The sequence below is a fragment of the Eucalyptus grandis genome, chromosome 2 (genome assembly GCF_016545825.1).
Source record: "Eucalyptus grandis isolate ANBG69807.140 chromosome 2, ASM1654582v1, whole genome shotgun sequence".
Classification (NCBI taxonomy): Eukaryota; Viridiplantae; Streptophyta; class Magnoliopsida; order Myrtales; family Myrtaceae; genus Eucalyptus; species Eucalyptus grandis.
Genome location: NC_052613.1, coordinates 29,753,678 through 29,778,275, shown reverse-complemented (window position 1 = coordinate 29,778,275; position 24,598 = coordinate 29,753,678). Strand labels below are relative to the sequence as shown.

At 40.9% G+C, this 24,598-nt stretch overlaps 1 protein-coding gene and 1 long non-coding RNA gene across 2 annotated transcripts; both read left to right on the top strand.

Moving 5' to 3' along the window:
- Positions 1-11,035: 11,035 nt before the first annotated feature.
- Positions 11,036-13,889, top strand: LOC104434934 (disease resistance protein RUN1-like). Its single transcript, XM_039306960.1, has 6 exons — positions 11,036-11,541; positions 11,661-12,045; positions 12,186-12,461; positions 12,562-13,202; positions 13,395-13,452; positions 13,779-13,889. The coding sequence occupies exons 1-6, from the start codon at positions 11,036-11,038 to the stop codon at positions 13,887-13,889; spliced, it is 1,977 nt and encodes a 658-aa protein (XP_039162894.1).
- Positions 13,890-13,936: 47 nt separating this feature from the next.
- On the top strand, positions 13,937-14,842 carry LOC120290930. The gene is made up of 2 exons (XR_005548725.1): positions 13,937-14,270; positions 14,381-14,842. It is a non-coding gene; the product is annotated as an uncharacterized LOC120290930 (long non-coding RNA).
- Positions 14,843-24,598: the final 9,756 nt, after the last annotated feature.

The window sequence follows — 24,598 nt, the reverse complement described above, 5'->3', positions numbered from 1 at the left end:
CAAGAGCAGAAAGGGGATCGCAAAGGAGACGCGAATCGAACCTAGGGTTCGCGGATTAGAAGTCCTTTAAAGGGACTGCAACGGACGGCCACGATCGCATGCAACGATCGGACGGTCCAAAAGGCGCGCGAACCTATGGAGATCTCGACGGTGACGATGGACTCTTCATTAAAGGATCCAACGGTGGGGAGTTTTCAAAGCCTCATGGGCTGACTCAACATGGGCCTAATTCTTTTGGGCCTGCTTCGAAGAATTACGGATCAAATTCGTATGGGCCGAGTAATTATGGGCCTAATTATTTTGGGCCAAATTCAAAGGGCAAAGGAAAATTATATTGTGAATTTTGCAGACGTCCCCATCACACTGTAGAAAATTGCTGGAAATTACATGGGAGACCTGGAGAAAAAAAGGGAAAGGAAATTTCAGCGGCAGCATACCAGCTTACTGGACAAGGTGGTCCAAATCAACCCATCACTCATGGAGAATATGAGCAATTGATGCAAGCACTGCAAAAATTGGATGTTCAAAAGAAAGGAAGCAGCTTTACAGGTATTTCTCATTGCCAATTGAATAATATATCGAGAAGTACTTGGATAGTTGATTCTGGAGCTAGTGATCATATTGCATGTGAGAAGGGATTATTTGCTACTGTTAATGATAAGTTGGATAGTCCTATTATAGTGCAATTACCAAATGGAAGCATTGCTAAAGTCACTATAACTGGATCAGTCAATCTTAGTCCTGAAATCACTCTCACAAATGTCCTTTATATCCCTGAATTCCAGTTCAATCTTATATCTGTGTCTAGAGCCTGTAAGGAAAATTCATGTCAAATTTCCTTCAATGTTCATGGTTGTCATTTTCAGGCCCCTTTGACTGGGAAATTGATAGGATGGGGTGATCAATCTGAAGGACTATTTTTCTGGAGACGTTCGGCCAAGAATTTAGATGTTTTTCCTTATAATAAATCATTGTGTAATTTAACTACCAGTGATAAAAATTTCATTTCCCATTCCAGATTGGGTCATAGTTCTTTTTTCCCATATCCTCAATGTCACATTTGTCCCCTTGCCAAACAATCACGCAATTCTTTTCCATTAAGTAAAAATCGTGCGGCCGATATTCTCTCTTTGATTCACATCGATGTTTGGGGACCATATCATACACCGAATCATGATGGCTCTCGTTTCTTTCTCACCATTGTCGATGACCATTCGAGAGCTACATGGATTTTCCTTATGCAATTTAAAAGTCAAGTCGTGTCACATTTAAAGACTTTTCTTTCCCTGGCAAAAACTCAATTTGGAAAATCTATCAAAAAAATTAGGACAGACAATGGAAGAGAGTTCTTCAATTATGAGTGTACGTCCTTGCTGACATCTCAAGGAATCCTACATGAGAGCTCTTGTACTTACACACCACAACAAAATGGAGTGGTGGAAAGGAAACATCGTCACTTGTTGGAAGTTGCCCGGGCCCTAAAATTTCAGGGTTCTATTCCAGATATTTTTTGGGGAGAATGTGTATTGACTGCAGCATATCTAATTAACCGTATGCCGACTAAGGTTCTTAATGGTCGAAGTCCTTTCGAGCTTCTTTTTGGGAAGAAGCCATATCTTGATCATCTAAGAATTTTTGGATGTCTATGTTACGCTTCTATAGTTGGACCCAAGGATAAGATGGGTCCACGGGCTCGCCGTTGCATATTCATGGGGTATGCGACTCTACAAAAAGGATATCGAGTATTTGATCCATCCACAAATGACTTCTTCGTCAGCAGAGATGTTCAATTTCAAGAAGATTCGTTTCCTTTCTCTATCCAAGAATCAGATGCGCAGAGATATCGACATTCTGATACTCCTCATATGGAAGAGCCACATAGTGATCAGGGATATTTTCTAGTTCCTTATCTAGACAATACAGGGACTGATGCCATGAGCACAACACCCTTAGAAGAAGACATGGATCAACACCTGGGAGAAGAGATTGCATCAGAATCTCCTTCTGAAAATCTGATGGAAACACCAGCACTTCCATCCCCTTCTGAGGCCATCCAGCCAAGAAGATCAGGGCGAGCCACGCGTCCCCCAACCTAGACAAAGGATTACGTATGTGGAGTAAGGAATTCACTAGGTATTCTCTTTCCTATTTCTTCTTATGTCTCCTTCGACCGCTTATCTGAGGAGCATCGATGTTGCATTGCTCGGATTTTTGAAGAACGAGAACCTTCAACCTATCATGAAGCAAGCACTGATCCACGATGGCAAAAGGCTCTGGAATCAGAATTACAAGCACTGATAAATAACCAGACATGGGATCTTGTCAGTTTGCCTCCACATCGCAAGCCTATAGGATGCAAGTGGGTCTACAAAATCAAATACCAAGCTGATGGTTCTGTTGAAAGGTACAAGGCACGGTTAGTGGCAAAGGGCTTTACACAGAAGGAAGGTTTTGATTATCACGAGACCTTCTCCCCAGTTGCCAAAGATGCTACGGTCCGGTCATTTCTTTCGGTTGCAGCTTATCAAGAATGGCCACTACACCAAATGGATGTCCACAACGCTTTCTTACATGGAGATCTGGATGAAGAAATCTATATGGACATACCACCAGGTTTACGGAGACAGGGGGAGGATAAAGTGTGTCGTCTCCGCAAATCCTTATATGGGCTCAAGCAAGCATCTAGACAATGGTATGCAAAATTCTTTGAGTCCTTGATCGCTGCCGGGTTTCGACAATCAAAGTTCGATTATGCTGTCTTCACATGGACCAAAGGTACGTCATCTATATATTTAATGATATATGTAGATGATATATTGATCATGGGAAATGATGAGGCAGCTATCAATAGTTTCAAGCAATACTTGCACTCCACTTTTCACATTAAAGATTTAGGGTCACCAAAATATTTCCTTGGAATAGAAATTGCTCGTTCAAGCCAGGGAATATCTCTTAGCCAGAGAAAATTTGCCTTGGAAATCATATCAGAAGCTGGATTATCAGGGTGTAGGCCAGCTGTAATTCCAATCGAGCAAAATACCAAATTGACCACGGCAGAGTATGACGCTGGAATCTCTCAAGAAGCTGACCCTACACTAAGAGATCCAATGAGTTATCAAAAACTTGTTGGGAAAATTATTTATTTGACCATGACCAGGCGGACATCAGTTATCTTTGTGCGGACACTTAGCCGGTTCATGCACAATCCGAAGCAGTCCCACATGAATGCAGCACTCAAAGTGGTCAAGTATTTGAAGAAATGCCCAGGCCTTGGGATTCTTCTTTCCAAGAAATGTGATATGAAGATGACTGCATACTGTGATGCAGATTATGCGACATGTCCGATGAGCAGAAGGTCGATCACAGGTTTCTGTATCAAGTTAGGGGATTCTTTACTCTCATGGAAGATGAAGAAACAACCGACTGTTTCGTTATCCTCAGCAGAAGCAGAATATCGAGCTATGGCAAAAACAACATGTGAAGTAGTGTGGTTACGTGGATTGCTTCAAGATCTTGGAGTGCAGCTTGAAGGACCAACCAAATTGTTTTGTGATAACGATGCAGCCATAAAGCTTGCCTCAAATCCGATAGTCCACGAAAGAACGAAACACATAGAAGTAGATTGCCATTTTACACGAGAGAAGATCCAACAAGGGCTAATTGAAACACAGGGGATCCGAACAGAAGAACAGCCAGCGGACATATTCACCAAGCCTTTATGTCAAAGCCAGCACGCGTATCTTCTGAGCAAGCTAGGCGTCTTGGACATATACAAGCCACCAGCTTGAGGGGGAGTGTTGGAAGATACACGGCATCTCTCAAGATCATTCAATATCGGATCCAATTGGATTCCGATTGTAATTCCAATTATAGAATATTTACTTACCTTTTCCTTGTACACAGATTGTATTATATACAGAACAATGTACATTGAATATGCAGTGAATACAAAGTAAAAATTCCCATCTTCTCTACTCGACTACATTATACTCAAATTCTTTCACCTCTCACCGTCCGGCGTCCTCCGGGTCTCGATTCCGAACGACGCCGTTGCTGTCGCAATCGTCGGTCGAAGACGGCGAATGATGGGTTTTCTTTTTCTATTTTTCCTTCATGGGTTGACATTGGGATTTGGAAAGAGGGAGATGGGAATGAGATGGTGGCGATGGCTGATTTACAAGAGGAGGCCATAGGATCCGTAGAATTGGAGGACGGAAGCTGGAAGCGGCGCGCACGAGTGAGCCCTGGTATACCTCCTCCTCCTTCTTCATCTGCTTCTGCTTCTTCGGCCACGATAAATCTATTCGGAAGAAAATCGTTTTCCATTTGTTGGGTCTCGACTCTCAACTGGACGTTGATCTTGCTTGGTTCAGTTTGGCTTCGGGAGCTTCCGGCTTCGAAGGTGAGTTTTTCGTGTGTTTTGGTAGAAAAACACTGAATAAAGCCAAGCAAAGCAGAGCAGAGCAGCAGCCTGCAGGAGCGAAGGAAGAAGGAGAAGAAGATAAAAGAGACCCGAATCCAGACCCGAACCACGAGTCCGGTTTGGGCCGTATACGGGTTAGGTCTCCTGTCGGGCCGTACCAAGCACACTCATGAATGCTTCAGCTCGGGTCAGGTATGGTTTTTTGTTTTTTTTTTGGGGGTCAAAAGGGTGGGGTGTGTCGACACCCTAAGTAAAAAACCATATAAGGTTTCGAAGGATCAGCGATTATATAGTCGGAAAAATTCGATTCCCAAACTTGATATACTTTAATTACAAAATGTAATTATTTCATTTATAATCATAAGGTTATTTATTCAACATACAAAATTTTTGGAACCTTACAAGGATATGGACGGATCTAAAATTCATTTTATCGGATAATTAGCTCGAAACTTGAACTCAATAAATCATTTGCCAAATTGCCTTTCACCTATTAAAAAACTTAGGGTTACTTATATAATTTTTGAAGTCCAAGACAAAAATTGGTTATCCAAAATTTTCAGCAGCACACACTATTTCAAGCATGATTTCTTATTCTAGGATTGTTATATTTCAATGTCTCTATCATATCAATCTTAAATATTTTTCAATCTAATATTGAGATTCAATAAATTTTCTAGCTGAAGATATGCAATGCACAAATTTTGGAAAAATGATTGTGCTTGCAAATTTGAAGTGGCTTATTATATACCCATGCAAGAAATTTATTTATGAAAATAGTACAATGGCATATTTGGGTACTCAATGGGGATGAGGTTATTGAGATGGATTTTTGACAAGTTTGAGACAAGGATAGTCATCTCTAACTAGTACCACCTTTATCCCTACTGTTTATATCTGTTCCGAGAGAGTTAATCAAGAGATTTTTAAGTTCAATTGGCACTAGCCCCTCAAAATCAATACAAATAAAAAGTGATTACCCACCACCAAATCTAAATGTAGTTTCATCTTTTAAGAAGGGAATCCATTCACTTAAACCCTTAGCCTGTGCTAGGAAATGTAGAAAAGGTGTTGAAAGAAAGCATGTGGAAAGAATTGGAAGAGTTTTTCCATTTGGGAGAAGTGAGGAAAATTGAAGGTGAGATTGGTAGGAGAGAAAATAAAAAGGGTAAAAGCTATCAAAATGACTAAATTACATTTATTGTGGTATATTTATTCTAAACTTTTTTTTTTGGTGATATAAGAAATCTCTAGCTTGTACTTGTGTGACATATTCACTCTTTGTCCACAAGCATTGTTTAAAATTTACCTACATGAAGAAAAGCAAACGATGTTGACATAGCATGACACTCATGTGACTTAAGTGAAATAAAATCAACGTTGCTTTGGCTGAAAGTAAATAAGTTTGTCTTGACTTGAAAACCTTTATCCCAAATATATCAAGATGGATATGAGCTTTATTATGTATATTTCAGAAGGGGTTGGGCTTCGAGGCCTCGCATTGTGTAGTTTGAAATGGATTGACTTGACCAATCATTTTTTTTTTTCGTATTTTATTTATTATCCTTATAGTATTCATTAATATTTGTAATCCTAGTTAAAAAAAAATTCTACAAGTTAACAAATTGATTTATTGTACTGTTAAAAGAGTGAAAATTATTTGCAATTTTGAAAAGGAGAAGACACTTAAAAGGGAGTAAAATATTTGCAATTTTTGAAAATGTTCACCACCTTTTGGGCCAAGCCCGACCCGAACACTAAAGCCCGAAATCATAATAGACAGGCTAGGTAGTCCATTCCCGGTTCAGGCTTTTTCTTCGGGCTTGGAAATTCCAGGCCTAAAGGCTTGGGCCAGACCAAATATTGGCTAGAAGCCCAGCCAGCCACCCATGTGTTGGTCGCTGCTTCAAGCGAGCTTTGATAGCCGCCCCTATAAGTCGCCGCACCGTCGCTCTTTCAATCAACGAACGTCTGTGGTCGCCTCTCTCTTTCTTCGTCTCTGTCTCTCTCTTCAGCATCAACGACGGCCCATCGTGGGATCGAGCTCGACTCGAGCTCCATCACAGCGTTTAGCTTGGTGCATGCAGAATTGCTCAAGCTCGACAATAGATCTTTTTGAGTAGTGTTGCTGCTTTGAGATTGACGCCTCTATTTTCAAGCGAGGCCATGACAAAGGTGGAGGCAAACTCATAGAGGTTGTGATGGGGTCAACTGGGGGAGTGGCGGTGTGATTCAGGGACCGAGATGGTGATGGTGATCGGCTATATGGTGGGAGAGATAGAGAAAGGGAGAGAAATATTATGGTAAAGAAGAGAAAAAAATTTCAAGTAATAATTGCATCACGCGATAGTAAACGTGATATGATAAACCAATTAATATAAAGTATTCTCAATATTTAAGCGCCAATTAAAATGACATGCATATTGTATTTGGCAATTTCACATAAAATACATTTCCATAGTAAAAGGGATAGTTTGATCTTTTAGTTGAGGATTTTTCTCTAAAGATGAAATATCCTACAATTATCAAAAGCAGAGAAGTGGATATGATAGAGATGAGAGTATTTTTGAAAATTTCTCTAATATGAATAAAGTAAAGGAAAACTCAAAAACCATGCTCAGGGGTCGTTCGTGGGCTGCTTCCGGGCAGCCCTTTGTGTGACACGGTCCCTCACGGACGATCTTGGATCATGCTTGTCCGTGGGCGTGTCATTCTCCCCACCTAATCTGCGACGCCCTCGTCGCGTCCGTGGCATGGAAGGCCTCGATGTGCCCTCGAATTCCCACGAGCCTCGAGAGGGGTCCCGGCTTCTTCACTCTCGGGGAAGGCCTCTCCACTTTGGGAGGTATTCCTTCCTTGGTGCCCGATATTTCTTCCGTATGATCTGATCCGCCATGATACACTCAACATCCCGATCATGGAGGTCTTCACCCCAAGGGCGCTCGCTGCGATGTGCCCCGATCCGGATCATCCTCATCCACATGAAACGGTTTTAACATGCTCACATGGAACACGGGGTGGAGCCTGAACTTGGACGGTAAGTCCAGCTTGTACGCCACCTTTCCGATCCGTTGTATCACTCGAAAAGGGCCTTCATAGCGACGGATCAGCCATTTGTTCACGTTTCTGTACCGAAGGACGAGGTGCAACTTGACTAGCACCAAGTCCCAGGCACGAAACTCCACATGCCGTCGCTTTCAGCCAGCCCATTTCTTCATGCGTTTGGCGGCCCTATCCAGACACGCCGGGCCAAGTCCACGTGCTCACCCCATTCCTTAGCGAGTTTGTATGCGGCGGGCTACTTCCTTGATACCCCGAAGCGATGCGCTTGGCGTGAGCGGTCTGCCCCGATCACGATTTCGAACGGGCTTTGGTTCGTGGACTCGCTCCGCTGCAAGTTGTAAGAGAATTGGGCCACGTCAATCAGCCGTGCCTGGTTCGCTTGCATATTGCTCACATAGTTCAAGGTAGATCTCAGAATCCATTCACTCGCTCGGTTTGTCCGTCGGTCGCGGATGCATGCTGGTGGAAAGATTGAGACTCATCCCCAAAGAACTTGAAGAGCTCGGTCCAAAGCCGTCCGGTGAACCGAGGGTCACGATCGCTCACGATCGTGCGTGGAACGCCCAATATTTGATGACGTGCTTGAGGAACAGCTTTGCGCTTCCTCGGCTGGGCATTCCATTGTGGTTGGCATGAACGCGCATATTTGGGGCGTTCCACGCACGATCGTGAGCAATCGTGACCCTCGGTTCACCGGACGGCTTTGGACCGAGCTCTTCAAGTTGCTGGGACGAGTCTCAATCTTTCCACCAGCATGCATCCGCAGACCGACGGACAAACCGAGCGAGTGAATGGATTGCTGAGATCTACCTTCGAACTATGTGAGCAATATGCAAGCGAACCGGGCACGCTGATTGACGTGGCCCAATTCTCTTACAACTTGTAGCGGAGCGAGTCCACGAACCAAAGCCCGTCAAATCGTGATCGGGCAGCAGCCGCCACGCCTAAGCGCAACCGCCTGGGTATCGAGGAAGTAGCCCGCCGCATACAAACTCGCTAAGGAATGGGGTGAGCACGTGACTTGGCCCGGCGTGTCTGATAGGGCCGCGAAACGCATGAAGAAATGGGTTGACAAAGCGACGGCATGTGGAGTTTCAGGTCGGGACTTGGTGCTAGTCAAGTTGCACCTCGTCCTTCGGCATTTAAACGTGAACAAATGGCTGATCCGTCGCTATGAAGGCCCTTTTCGAGTGATACAAAGGATCGGAAAGGTGGCGCATGCCGGACTTACCGTCCAAGTTCAGGCTCCACCCCGTGTTCCATGTGAGCATGTTAAAACCGTTTCATGTGGATGAGGATGATCCGAATCGGGGCACATCGCAGCGAGCGCCCCTTGGGGGTGAAGACCTCCTATGATCGAGATGTTGAGTGTATCATGGCGGATCGGATCATACGGAAGAAATATCGGGCACCAAGGAAGGAATACCTTGTCCAGTGGAGAGGCCTTCTTGAGAGTGAAGCAAGCTGGGAACCCTCCGAGGCTCTGTGGGAATTCAAGGGGCACATCGAGGCCTTCCATGCCACGGACGCGACGAGGGCGTCGCCAGATTAGGTGGGGAGAATGACACGCCCACGACAAGCATGATCCAAGATCGTCCGTGAGGGACCGTGTCACGTACAAAGGGCTGCCCGGAAGCAGCCCACGGACGACCCCTGAGCAGAACAAGCGGAAGGCCCATGCGCAGCCCGTGGGCGACCCCTCTTCACTTTATATCCTCTATATTTACTTTTATTTTTTTGGACGAAGAAGTGCTTTCATTCATTCATAAAAGGAACTCTACAAGAGCTAGACAAGTGAGTTTCTAAAGCCATGAATCTATCAATTTGTGCTGTCACTTTCGTTTGTTGCTAGGCTTCAAATTTTAAATTTGTCTTTAAACAAATGGGACCCAGAAACTTCAACCCATTGATTGATTCATGAATGATTCATAAAAACTTTTAGGAAACTTCTTGGAAACTTCTCGCATGACTCAAGGTGTTGACTATATTTACTCAAGGGATATTCGGAGATTTTTCCCCCTCCATGATGTCAGAGACTGAGAGCTCATCATATTGACAGCCCTCACTTGCATCCAAGCACACTCAAAGCAAACTTTCCTGAGAAATCTGGTGTTTAGAGATAATACAATGGAGAAAGGGACAAGTTCATGGGCATCATTTGGATCTTCATACGAGGTTTTTCTAAATTTTCGAGGAGTAGACACTCGTCATGGATTTACCGATTTTCTTTACCATGGGATGGTTGGTGCTGGAATCCTTGTCTTTAGGGATAGTGAGTCCCTCCATGTCGGTGCAGAAATTGGTGTTGAACTTCTACAAGCAATTGAGAACTCCAAGATTTACATTCCCATATTCTCCGCAAATTATGCTTCAAGTTGCTGGTGCCTCCGAGAGCTTGCGTACATGGTCAAGTGCACCTTGAAATCAAACGGGAACAAGGAGATTTTGCCTATTTTCTTGGATGTGGAACCTGTTGATGTGAAGCTGAAAACAAACTTGTATAAACAAACTCTTTCAAAGCACCAAGAGACGTTTTGCAGTGAAGCAGAGTCATGGCAAAAGGCTCTCATTGCAGTGGGCAAGATAAAAGGATGGAACTTGAAGAAAGATGAAAGGTAAATGTCTTAAACTTTTCAGTTGTTAAGTAGATTTCCTCTTCCTCCCTAATCAGTTCGATTGCGGTATTGTTGGTGAAAAATATAGTTTATTCATCTCGTCGAGAATGGAATTCTCATGGGTAGTAGCCAATAGCGGTTGGCACCGATAAGTGGTGGCACACCCTACTCATTCTAATTCTCTTTCTCCTCTCACTTTCTATCTCTGACACAGTAGCCATGAACATTAACATCTTGAGCAGCTTCACTAAGCCGCCGGCCAGCCACCGTTGCAACTCATCCATCAATCATTGCCATTTCTTTGTCGCTGGCCTGACACCAGGTAGCTAGAACCTGCCACGACCATCTAAACTCCCACCCTTTCTATCCTTCACTCATTGGCAAGTCAGATCCAGGTTGGGTCTGACGTCACCTTGCCTATATCCGGCATTGCCAGCCTTGGGGACCCCAAAATTGGTGTCTCCTAAAGCTGGCGACGTCATCCTGGCGATCGCAAGGCCATGACCCATGTGACGTGGAGGATTGAGATAAGGCTAAGATGGCGGGTTGATTGGGTGCGATGGTCAAGGACTCTGGAATGCAATGGTGACGGTGCAAGGAGGCAAGTGATGTCAATAGTGGCATGATGGTGGCAAAGGCCGACGGTGATGGTGACTGAAGTTGGGGAGTGGAGAGAGATTGAATAAAACAGAAATTTTTAGCATCTAGATTTTTTTTCTCTCTAATTTCCTCAACATGTGAGAGCAATTGAGTCACTTGAAGAGTAGCTTTTCACAACATAAAAGTTGTCCTTAACATGGTTGTTACGTCATGGCAGCCAAGTAGATTTGATCCAATCGGTAATTGAAGCTGTTTTGGTTAAGTTGAATGTCAGATATAAAAATGTGACTGAGCACTTAGTTGGAGTGATGATCGTGTAGAAGCTACAATTAAGATGTTGGATGTGGAATCTGATGATGTGAAATTTCTCGCGATCCATGGAATGGGAGGTGTTGGCAAAACAACACTAACCAAAGTCGTCTTCAACCGATTGTCTTCTCGGTTCCAAGGCTGCAATTTCCTTTCGGATGTTCGAGAGTCATTCGAACGACATGGCTTGGTACATTTGCAAAAACGATTGTTATCCAAGTTCCTTGATCGTTGTTATGTTGACCAAATTAGTGAAGTGGATCATGGGATTGACATGATTAAGAGGGTACTTCATAATAAAAAAGTTCTCATTGTTCTTGACGACGTGGATGAAAACAAGCAGCTGAAAAATTTGGCAGAAAAAGGAATTTGGTTCGGTTCTGGTAGTCGGATTATCATTACTACTAGATACAAAAGTGTCCTAATGATTGACAGAGAAGCAACAAGTGAAGGTCCTATAAAGTGTGCAAATGTTTTGACTTATGAAGTACAGGAAATGGAATTTTGCCATGCTCTTGAGCTTTTCAAGAGGCATGCCTTCAGAGAGACTCTCCACCCGATGATTATGTCTACCTTTCAAAAAAAGTTGTCTCCACTTTGGGAAAGCTTCCTTTAGCTCTTGAAGTCATTGGTTCATCCCTTTTTGGTAGATCCAAAGAATTTTGGGTAGACACTTTGAAGAAGCTAGAAAAAGCTCCTTCCATAGAAGTCCAAAAAACATTGATGATAACTTATGAAAGGTTAGATGATGCGCAAAGACAAGTATTTCTGGATATAAGTTGTTTTTTTGTTAATGAGGATAAAACCTACCCTTGCTACATGTGGGAAGATTGTGAATACCACCCATACAATGCCATTGAAATCCTCTGTCTCGTGTCCTTGATAAAAATCAAAGATGACAATACCTTTTGGATGCATGATCAAGTGCGGGACCTTGGAAGGGCAATCGTTCGTGAAGATAATTTCAAAGAGCCTCACAAGCGTAGCCGAGTGTGGAATCATCATGAAGCCTTGAGCATTTTGGAGCAGAAAAAGGTATCGAAAGGGATTTACGACTTATTTTCCTGTGAATTGTTGTAGCCTATTCTTGAAAAAGGAAAAATCCATCCCTATAAGTGCTTGAAATTGTTTGCTTTTAACCTTCACACGTGACTTCTTGGTGTTTCCATCGATAGGGAAGCAAGAAGATAGAAGCACTGTCACTAGGATCTCGTGGAGTCATCATAATGCCTAGTGAAGTTGCTAATTTACGACACCTGAGGTTCTTGGATGGGAATGAGATGTTTCTTGTTGGAGACTTCAATAAACTTCTCTCCAATTTAAGATGGCTTTCTTGGCGATGGTGCCCTTTTGAGTTTGTGGCAACAAACTTTCATCTAGTCAATTTAATCGTTCTTGACCTTTCACACAGCTATGTATCAGAGAAATGGATTGGCTGGAACCAAATTAGAGTATGATACGCGTCTCACTCCTTATATACAAGTATCTTTCCTTATCTTTCTCGTTTTTTTTTTCCTATAAATCGTTTCTTAATATATATATATTTTGCAGGTGGCAAGTAAACTAAAAGTACTAGATCTCAGCAATTGCAACGACTTAATGAGAACGCCTGATTTATCTATGTTGGTGTCCTTGGAGAGATTGATTCTTGAAGGTTGTCGCAATTTAATTGAAATTGACCCTTCCATTGGAAAATTAAAGCTCCTCACTGCTTTAAACTTGAATGGATGTCACGCCCTTGAAGGGTTGCCTTACGAAATAGGATGTCTAGATGCTTTGATGGAGATTCTCATGCCTCGTTTGTCCTATGCATTCAAACTTCTAGAGACAATTGGTAATTTGAAGTCATTGTTGACCCTTGATGTATCACATAGCTGGATCTGCATGTTGCCAGACTCGATTGGAGGGCTGGTGAAACTTAGGCGGTTGAATTTATTTAAGTGTTTAAAGATAAAGGAACTTCCAGACTCGGTTGGGAAATTACGATCATTAGTCGAGTTGGATTTGTCATCAACAAGTTTGGGACACCTACCTGATTCAATCGGCAATCTAAAGCAATTGACACTACTTAGGATGAGCCACATAATGATCACAAAATTACCAAGAGCGATTGGGCTAATGGAGAAGCTTGAAGAATTAGAAGCTAGTGGATGTCACCGCTTGACCGGCAAAATCCCTGAAGAAATTGGGAGGTTGTCTTGTTTAAGGATCTTAGACTTGTCGTTCACACGTATTTCCAGATTACCCTCCACTGTGTGTTGCCTCTCTAATCTCCAAACACTTAATCTAGAATCATGTTCTAAGCTTAATGAGTTGCCAAAGCTTCCCCAAAGTTTGAGTTGTCTAAGGTGGGCCTTTGATACTCTCAAGTTCTGCGGAAACAGGACATATATGCTGGAGCGGGACTCTGCTTGTCACTCTAGCATCATACCCCTATATGAGGTGAAAGAACTAGCATCTGGCAAAACCCGGCGGCGATTCTTGCCCTGGCATCTGCCTTCTAGTTTAAGAGAGTTCGAAGTTGGAAATTTGTCAATTACATTACAAACGTATTATTCCCATTTGAGCAACTTGTCAACCTTGCGATTACAAAGTTGTTCGATAACAAATATCCTTGATGTTTTACCTGATGAGGTCGTGCGCTCCATTTTGTCGGAGCAAGTAAAGATAATGCAATTAGAAAAAGAGCAAAGGGAATTGGTTCTGTCGGAAATGGAAAGATGGAGCAGTTTAAACATGTTGGGATTGTTTCTATTCCAAATGAAAAGATTGAGACATTTAGAGGTGCGTACGTGCAAGTTCTCCTCAAGAGCACTTTGTCTATCGCACATGAAGATTTTGGAAGAGGTAAATCTGTTCGGATGCTCCCTGTTAGTTGAGATCTGGGGCCTTGAAGAACTAGGATCCCTTTGCTTTCTATCGATTGTGGATTGCAGTTCCATGGAAAAGATGTCAAACCTATCGAAATTGAGAAAGCTAAGGAAGCTAAGAGTAGGAGAATGTCCAAAGTTAAGAAGCTTGGAAGGTCTAAATCACTTGGAATCTTTACAGAAGTTGTGGATTCATGATTGCTGCTCGTTGGAGAGTTTGGCTGACACCTCAAATTTGCGTTTAGAATGTTCCACAATTGAACATTGTGAGCAGTTGCCCAACCGTAACAATTACTGCAGATGTCATGACAACAGAGATTCAGATACTGAACCTAACCATGCCAAGTATTTTTGAGCCGGTTACACTAAGCCCGACCTGACGAAAGTCCGGTGAGTATGATGTGAACGCCCGTATATTGTGTCTGTAAGGAAGTCAGATCAAGTCTTTATTGTTGGGCTTATTGTGTTCCTTTTGTTTTTGTTTTTTTTTCTCTCTGAAGTTGAAGTCGGATGGTCTGAAGAAGGTTTTCCCATGACAATATTGGGAACAAGTACGACCCATTAAGATTGAAAGCCAATTTGAAGATGAGATGATGTAGAGAGAAGTACGTTGAGAAGATTGGCCCAATGACCTCGACCAAGAATGACCAGAATTCAGTGACTTTCACCCCATTCTCTTTTTGCTATCGTAAGTAGATTTGAATTTTACGTGTCATAACCATATTCTCGTCATTGGGTGAATACGACCTTGTTATAACCATGGAGTTTCCGTCCAGCATGTTCTCGCGTAGCATCTGCATTTCCTAAAACTTTCCATTTCCTGGTAATCAGTCTCGGTTCTGTTTTCTTCTTAATTTGGATATGAAGCAGAGGCCCAGGGCTCTAGCTCCAGCCTGTGTGAAAATCGGCTGCCATTGAGGCTCTATTAATTATCTGAACTTGCTGCGCTGCCTTTGTGGTAATCAGGATGTGAATCGTTACTTTACTTTTGCATCTAAGTTCCTCTGCTGAATGCCTGAATGGAGAATTTCCTTCACTACTAAACTGTTAATCGAATTAGGTCATATAGGCCTATTTTGAAGAAAGTGAGCTAGATCCATATGTGTTCGATTATGTAATGCTGGCCGAGAACCTCATGTATAAAATTGAATCGATCCCAATGTGTTTTTCGCTGAATTCATATGAAACCAAAGTGATTCCTATACTTGTATGCTTATATCTGAACTTGACCAGTTGAGTTGTGCTTGAATTGACTCCCATGTTCTGTAAAATTTGCCGAAGCCCCATACTGATCATGTCCATTCTATTGCGAAACTTGGAGTTTCTGAATTTGCTTAATTTCATTTTGCGTCTTTTGATTCTTGTCAATGTGTTTATAGGGAAGTGTCATAGTTCTCTGTGTAAATGGCATATATGTGACTGAACCGAATTGTTTAATGCATTGCATCAGCATTACTGATATGCTCATTATATACACACGTACCGATATGTCGATGCTAGGCTGAGGGTTCCCTATGATAGTTTGGATTTGCTTTTGATTGGTTCTATGTTATATCGCTTGCCTGAGAGCATTCTCCTCCTCAATTCACTGAACTTATCACATCTGTTTGCATTATAAGATAGGCACATTTTGTGTATTTCGAACTTACGTTGTATGATTTTGATTCACGTTTTAATGGCTCCAGTTTTGCCGTAAATGCATTTGGACTTATTTGAGTGTGCCCGATCTTGCTTTCCTTATGCCCGAGTGGGGAACTTCTCATTTTGACATCAATTTGTTCTTCCCTCATTTACTTTATAATCTTAATTAGTCACGTTGATACACAATGACTATCACTATTTGTGTTAACTCAATTTATATCTCGTGATACCTTACTATTCATTGCTCGGCCATGGTATGAGTGTGAAGTAGATATTCTGACCTACAGAACTTTCGAGCCAAAACTGGGTATATACGTGTACATTGTCTGGTATATTATATGTTCAAAATTACTTATAATTGAACATTTTCAGCAATGAACACTATTTCAAGCAAGCATGATTTCTTTTTCTAGGATCAGTAGATTTTAGATTTTTATCTTGATTAATCTTAGATATCTTTTGATCTAGTGTTGCGTTTCTGAAGATTGTCCAGTTGAAGATCCGCAGTGCACAAATTTTGAATAAATGGTTGCATTTGCAAATTTGAAATGGCTTGTTATATATCCAGTGTGAGAATTTTATTTAAATATAAATATTATGGCAAGCTAGACGTACAGGGTTATTTTAGTGACTTGGGTCTGGGAAATCTGTAATATGTTTAGGACGAGTTTGGGATGACTGTCCTTGTCGCAAACCTATCCCACTTGCTTATATATGTTAGGAGATAAGAGTTAATCAAGAAATTTTTAATTTAACGTGTCACTAGCCCCTTGAATTTAAAAAGATAAAAAGTGATTAAACACTATCGAAATCTAAAGTCGGTTCAATTTACTGAAAATGAAGGAATCCAGTCGCTTCCACCTGTGGCCTGTGCTTGGGGACAAGGATAAGATGAGGAAAGAAGGGTATGCGGAAAGAATTGGCAGAGTTTCACCAGTTTGAGAGAAGCAGGGAAAATGAAGGTCCATTTTTTATTGGGACGAAAATAAAATTATGAAAGTCTTGAAAATTGTCCTAGCCCGAATCAGCGCAAATTTTTTTAACCTGATTAGACCAGAACGGATTGTCGACCTTTTTATACATATTTCAGGTAGCCAGGTTTTCTGGCTTCGTGCTATGTAGCCAAAATGGCCTTGCACGCACCATTTTTCTTTTTTTCATATTTTATTGATTTATATTTGTAGTAATTCACTAATTTCTTTAATCATAAATGAGAAAATGAAATTTTACGGGTGAAAAAATTAAAATAGTGAAAATTATTAACAAATTTCAAAAATAAAAGATACTACACAGGTGAACAAATTTCTAGCAACTTTTTTTTTGTTTTTTAGTTGGCCACCTCATTTTCCTTCGCCTATATTTTCAACCTCTTCATTTTCTTCACCTCCCAAAAAATATATCCAAACATAGCGATAGTTCATTTGATTTAGGCTCGGTTTTCCCAAACGGAATTACCTTGACTTTGGGGATGACGTAAGCGAAGATAGAGTAGTCCAATCTACACTTGGTGACCATGTACTCTTTTCTACCCAAATGAATCGTTAGTTTTGTGTACGTGCTTATCAAACACCCATAAAAATATCTCTCTCCCTCTCCACTTGAACTTGAACTTGCACAACGAGCTCCGGCCGGTCACCCACTAGATATGGTCAAGCATAGTTGCGGCTTCGAGCTTGACGCCTCCATTGTCATGGGTGTCGGTGGTGTTGGTTGAGGTAGTGGCAGCGCCCATCGAGGACATGGATGGTGATGTTGATTGGCAAGCATAGTTGAGAGATAGAGAAAGAAAGAGAAATGATTTTGTAGAGGAGTGTGGTAGTTGTATCATACGATAATGACACATGATGTAACAAGCCAATGAAAATTAAGTATTGGCAACATTTAAGCAGCAAATATTGCACGAGCAACATGGATTGACCGCTTATACTGCATCAATCTCAATAAGTAGCACATAAAATATATTTCCATAACAGAGGGGTAGTTTGATCTTTTAATTATGGATTATAGTCTGAAGATGATCATGCGGCAAATGTCAAAAACTGAGAAGCATATGTGATATAAATAAAAAGTTGGAGAGGATTTTTTGAAATTTTCTCTACTATGATTAAGAAAAGAAAAGCTCTTGTATCCCAATATGACTTTATATTCTCTGTTTTTAAAGCTATGGATCTTTGATTTTGTGCTGTGAGTTTTGTAGCTTTGTTGTTAGGCTTCAGATTGTAAATTTGTTATTAAATGAATGGGATGAGAAAACATCTACAACCAAACCCGTGACTTGATTATTTGACTTGTTTTAATGAAAATAATGACGCTTCAAAACTAACATGAGTAGGTATGTAATATAAGTGCAATCGTTTTGCATTTGCCTAAATCATCAACCTTCGCATGTCGTTTACTTGAGGGTGAGGAAGGGGACGGACTGATATAAAGCGTACCCAGCATTTTTCTCCCAAGAAATCATCTGATTATATATTTTCAAGAATTTGTTGATAAAGAGCACAAATTGAAGGATAGCCGCCTCAATTAAATCACAGATCTCAATCTTAGGGCTCAAGAATCTCATATGATTACGAAAATAACAAAAGGGTAATCAATTTTACACTATTTAGAATTGAAATTTGCTCAATTAATTGATTCAATTTAGTTAATCGAGAACTGCAAGACACCATTATATAAGATAGGTAACATGTCATATCTCAAGGAGGTAAATTGAATCAATTTATGTTTCATAAGTATTGTGACAACCCTCCCGACATGATAAGGGAAGATAGGTTTAGAGGTAACGTCAAATTAAGTACAAATGGTACTTAATAGATGCCAATTCACTCAAATCCTTACCTTGTGCGATGTTGGGAAATTCATTTCATTTGATTAATCCTACGAAAATTCTATACAACAAGAAGTTCGACACTAACCTATTGGGATCAATCAACTAAGAGCCAAGTAAGATACGAGAGTATATTTCACTTCCTAACAATCAAAGATCTAGATTCAACTAATGACCTTGTGATACTTAAATTTGATCATTTGTCAACTAAAGTGTCCACATAATCAGTTTACCAAATTATGACTGCTAAGGTTCTCACTCGCTAAGTGTCAATGCAATGTTCTTTTAGTGTTTATCATTATCCTAAAATGTAACCGAAACATTTAACTAAAACAATCAAATCATGACATAGAAGTGATACAAAGAAATCACAACTAATTTGTCTTTAAAAGTAGTAAAAGACCGAGTAAAAGATAGAATGCGGAAGGGCTACTCAATACAAGTCGGAAAAAAAAATATTACATGGTCTTATTAATTAGGCTCAGGACAACAACCCTATAAGCTAAAATCAAATCGAGTCCAATCTTTTAAAAGAGACTAATCTACCGAAATTAATCCAAACTAGAAGACCATGAAATTCCCGAAACCATATGAATATCAACTAAATGACACTAAGCCAAATCCCATACTAAGATTTAACAATCTAATCAAGACGTTGAAATCTTGCTTGTATATTGAAGAACTTACGGAGATTTTGTTGCAGGCTGGATCCATTTGGGTGGCCTGGCTTAGCTGTTTCTTGATTAAAGGGCAGTCTACTTGGGCAGCAAATCCAAGTGGCGAGAGCAGCTATGCTTAGAGAAAGTTTACTTGAAGCAATGTAAATTAGTATATAATATATAGTTTCATTTAAAATTAATTTTTGAAAATTCGACAGAGAAACACGGTAATTAATTGTAATTTGCATTGCAAAGCATAGCTTTTTTTTTTTTTTTTTTTTTTTTTTTTTGTCGGTCCTACTCTATTCCTACCCTAACACTCACTCTCGGACTTTCGCCCGCCACTACCCACCACTCGCCAAATGCCGCCGCTGATTGCCACCCTCCACCGATCGCTTGCCCTTCACCAGTTGCTGGTCGTCGCCCTTCACTAGCCACCAGTTGCCACCCTTTGCTAGTTGCCAAAAATTTTAAGGCCTATCATACTATTTCGGGAAGAGAAATTCTATATTGTTATCAAATACGCGTTTTCACTCAAAAAATCAACCAATGAATGGAAATAAAAAAATTATTTTTGATCATAAATTGGTCCTGTTAACATAATGTTTATCATTTGCGCCCTCACTAAACTTGAATTTAATCAGAACAAATCATAATGCAGTCGAATCTGAATGGGTTCCATTGGTAAGTTGAAAGACAAAGAAGTTGAAAGGTCATCGTCCCCAATACATGTCAGTGGAAGCTTAGGCAAAATTTAGAAAAACGCAAGCGAGGCAATTTTCGCTGAGCAAACCTAAAATGCAGTCGATCACTTCGTCTCAATTGCTCAAAGCTCACCAGTGAAACGGCCGTTGGACGATGACCACATATGTCTCACGTTCCACGCTCCTTTTTGACGAAATCCTTCATAGAGGATCAACATCCTATAGATCATCAGCGCAATCTAGAGGAGAGTTTTCCACATCAAAAGGTGGAAACCACATTTTCTTGAAAACGTCGTCCGCCCTTCTTCTCCATTCCCATCACGATCTACATCGTACACCACTGAAAAGTAGTCCACAAAATGCATAAGAAATTGCATGGCGAAGATTTCGCAAAGATAAAATCGACATTAAAACCGGAAAAAGGAGCCAGATGCCAATGTTCCCACAAATATGAGAGTCACCATTAGGGATGTGCACGGGGGCGAGTTCAATCTCCAGCCAGCATACTGGAAACCTGCGCCGTCACTGTCCCATTCCCCACGCGGAGGAGGGCAGTTCGCCGGCGGTTCATTTGAAAGGGCAGCAGAGAGTAAGATAGAGAGAGACAGTGTATTAACACAGTGCCATAAATTTTGCTTTAATTCCCACTAGTATCCGTGTATTAAGGCAGAGAGGGAGGTGATGAAGTGCAAAACACCTGAACTATATCAAGGCCTTACACTGTCCCCAGCGAGCCAAACAAAGAAGAACCAACGCGCAGAGCTTAATGGATAATTAGAGAAGTAAACTCAAGTCAACGCTCGAAAGTCAAACCTGAAACGCATACGCCGCAAAAGACTAAAGAGCCGTCTGAGGAGCTAAAGAATCGACTAATCAGGATGAGTTCAAAGAGAGTAGCCTGGTCGACTTCAACGAACTCCGCGACTCAAGCCTTGAGGTCATCCTCGATGGTTGTATCGTCGGACTTGGCAGACTCAATGTGCTTCTCGCAGCACTCAATCGACGTTGAGGTACGATCGCAATCAGGGTTTATGAACACCATCACCACCGCAAATGCACACCAATAGGAGAGGCAAGGACACAATGCAGTCGACGAGGAAGATCACCCTCGGGAGCTCTGGCGGCAATCAATTCAGGGTCAACAAGGCTGTGGTCGACGAGTCACAGACGATCAAGCACATATACTCACCCTCGTTATTCACAATTGTGGCTAACGTTTTGCCGCATATACTCAATAATGCTCTGTAGGACGGTTAGCGACAGGGAATTAAGCTAAAAAAGGAAAGCCCTAAGCCACCTTCTCTTTGCATATGACTCCCTATACTTTCTTGACTGTATTGCACTGCTCGGTCCATAGGATTATCTTGCAAAAATCCTGTATATGCTTCAGTCCTAACACGGATGCAGAGTTGTTGACACCTAATTTTGGAAAAATAAAATTGCATTTTGAACAAATAAAAGGAAAAATGAAAAAAAAAATGGAGAAAATCGATTTGATTGATTATGCATGGAAATTTGAAATCCTGATGGATATTTAGATTTTGATAAATGTAGAAACAATTAAAAATCAGGTGAATAAAGGGCAAGGATTTTGATAAAATGGAAGGAATCAATGCAAAATCGAGCTGATTGCGAAATCATGCTCCGATTTGCATCATTGATTTAATGCAACAGAAGATGGAAGTTTGAAATATGCCATACAAAGCAGATGTTCGGAATCAGTATAAAAGAGAGCTTTATTTTTTCGTAACCGGGGGCTACCACATAATTGAGAATACACGGCCACAATTCAGAGCAAAGGAGAGTGCTGCCGCAGCTCTCACGGGGAGAGAGAGCAATAGAGAGAAGGTTCACACCAATTCTTCCTCGACACCTCATCCGTTGTTGCACCCTCTGCAAGCTGTGACCCACGGTCCGCTCAATCCCCGTGACACCTCTACATCCCAGAGAACTCCGGAGCCCTTCTCGACGCCAATTCCGCAGATCGAGCGAAGAAGCCCGCAAGCTCCTTAGCAAAAACCACGTAGCAAATCGCATTGAAGTCAACGACTAGACGACCAGCTCGTCCACCAATCGCCTCACCCGCGTTACGAGTCCTCCTTGGCCGTGAGCAGCCAACGCCGATTTTGTATTCTTGGTTGAATTTTCGCAGGTTTTTCCGATGAACACAGCAACCCAAGCAAACCGTCACAGCAGTCCTCGCTTGTTGTTGTGCTCGATACCAAGAACCAGCACATCCTAGGGACGCTTGAACCATTGCTACCTAATTCAGACTTTGGCCGCTTCGTTTGTACTTATTCTTCGCAGGTTTCGCCGAGGTCCAACAAGGCTACCATCTCCTGTTCAGCATGAATACCACGTCATGTTTTTGCGGCCATCGTTTGCAAGCATGAAGTCCACCGACGAAGAGAAAGTGGGGGGCACATAAAGAGCAAATAAAAAAATAAAAAGATCACTTTCTTTTTCTCTGCAGACCATTCACGTTGACCAGTGAAGTACAAGCAAACCAATTCCCACGAAGCCCATATCTCTCGTTTTTGTGACGCGAGTCTAGCAAGCGTGCAAATAACGGCCGCCATTCGTATCTTGCAGTCGGCGACACCCCAGCTACTGTCCAAAACTGTTCCTCAGTCGAAGCAATCACCCTTCGCAAGCCATCCATCGACAAATTCGGATTTGGAAGTATATTCGGCAATTAGGTAAAAAATCTCATCTTAATTTGATTTAAACATCATATTGCCTAGATTGATGAGATTGATATCTAATTTAAACATTTTGAGTAAGAGGTATAATATTCATTAGGATATATTTTCTAATTTGCAACCGCACACCGATTTTTTATTCCATTTATAAGGCTTTAGATGGAATAATGAATCACGCGGGAATAAAATTGATATTTTGATCTTTAAGGCTTAAGATCAACTTATCGATTTTATTAGTGAAATAATCAAACTGATTTGGATATTGTTCCCTGATTCGAACGATGTATGATATCTTTGATAATTTTGAATGATTTGGTGTTTATCTTCTAATTGCTTTATTTATCCCGAAAATACAAAAAAAAAAAATTGCATTTGTATATCATGTAGATTACAATAAATTTCCTATATAGAATTGCATGATAGAATAGTTAGATTCTTTTCTAATTATATTAGAACACATGTTTAGATGGTATCTAGGTTAGATAATATCCTTGAATTAAATTGCATGTCGAGATAAATTTCTGAGTTAAGATAGGATTCAGATTAGTCTATTTCCTAATTTAAGATAGATAATATCTCGATTTAGTTAGATTTTTAATTATGAATTTTTTTATAAAAACACAAAAGAAATGTCATTGCATGTCATATGGAATTAGATTCATGAAATGCATGTCATTTAGTAATTGTTGCTAGGTCCATTTAATTAGAAATTGACTGCCATTAGAATGAGGTCATTTAGTTAATATTGCACTGCATATTGCATGATTTTTATTAATTAAGTGAAAACAAAAAAGAAATTACGTGTTAATTAGAAACCATATCTAGGGTTGCTAATGTGGATTTTAATTTAACATTACAGATGCCTTCGTTGCTTTGAGGTAAGTTTTTGCAATTTATTTATTGTTTATCTGGGTGTTAAATTGGTGGATTGCGCACCCGCATGAATTACCTCACATATTAGGGAAATAGATTTAAAATCAATTTAAGCTGCCTGCAAAAAACATTTTTCAAAATAAAATAATGGTACCGAAAATGCATTAGAAAAATTTAGTGTAATCAAGTCCCCATATCCATAGTCTCTAGTTCGTAGGAGTAAAGTAAAATTCCCGTTATTTTACTTGGGTTTCTAATCGACCCACCAAAAATATATTAGTGGCGACTCCTAGATAAAATCTATCTGTATGTTAAGAATTTGAACTTAAGTCGCGAATTGGTATGAGTTTGTGAGAGCCCGAGTTAAGTCTAGGTTTAATAATCCATTAGCCAAATTTTAGGCGGTTCACTTGAAAAATTGGTCGCGACAAGAGTTGAGAACAAAGGCAAGCAGAGTCCAGGGAATCAATGTTGTTCAGAATCCTGGTAACTGCCCGAGTCTACCTATTCTATAGGGGTAGATCTAAACATGAGTCTCTTGGCTTTCTTAAGGGTAGAGTCTTGAAAAGAATGCCTAGCTTGAAAACTAAATTTGTGTCACAAGCTTGTAGGGAGATTATGGTAAAAATATTGGCTTATGCAGTACCAACTTATTCCGTGCTCAAGTTTCCAAAGAAGTGGCTTGAGGAGGTGGATGCAGCTATTGCCAATTTTTGGTGGGGTCAGCAGAATAATGAAGGGAAAGTGCATTGGAAGTATAGGGAAAGCTTAACTGAAGCAAAGTCAGAATGAGGCTTGGGTTTTAGAAATTTATCACAGTTTAACATAACCGTCCTTGCTAAGCTTGCTTGGAGAATCCAAAGCCACCCCCTCGGAATTCTGGGTGTAGATACTTCAAGCGCTCTACTTTCCCCTTTGTAGCCTCGTGGAAGTTAGAAGAGGCGGCAGAATGTCTTGGGGGTGGAGTGGAGTCTGGGAAGGAGAGGTCTAACTAAGAAAGATGGGTGACAGTTTTTTAATAAACTGTGAGAATAAATCATAAAATATCAATAAAAATAATTATAAATTATTGTAGAACACATTCCTTCAAAAAATTATGACTCACAATAAATTATAATTCTTACAATAACTCAGGACTATTATGCTAGCAAAAATCGCATCCTAAAAGGAATTAAGAATGGAGTCTCTAACTGGTGCAAATGCTAGGACTTGGAACTTGACCCCCATTAAAAACAGCAAACGGCAGGAGGAGCAATGATTGGTGTTGAGAAATCAAATGAGGTGGAGAAGTTCCGATGACCAATGATTTGGC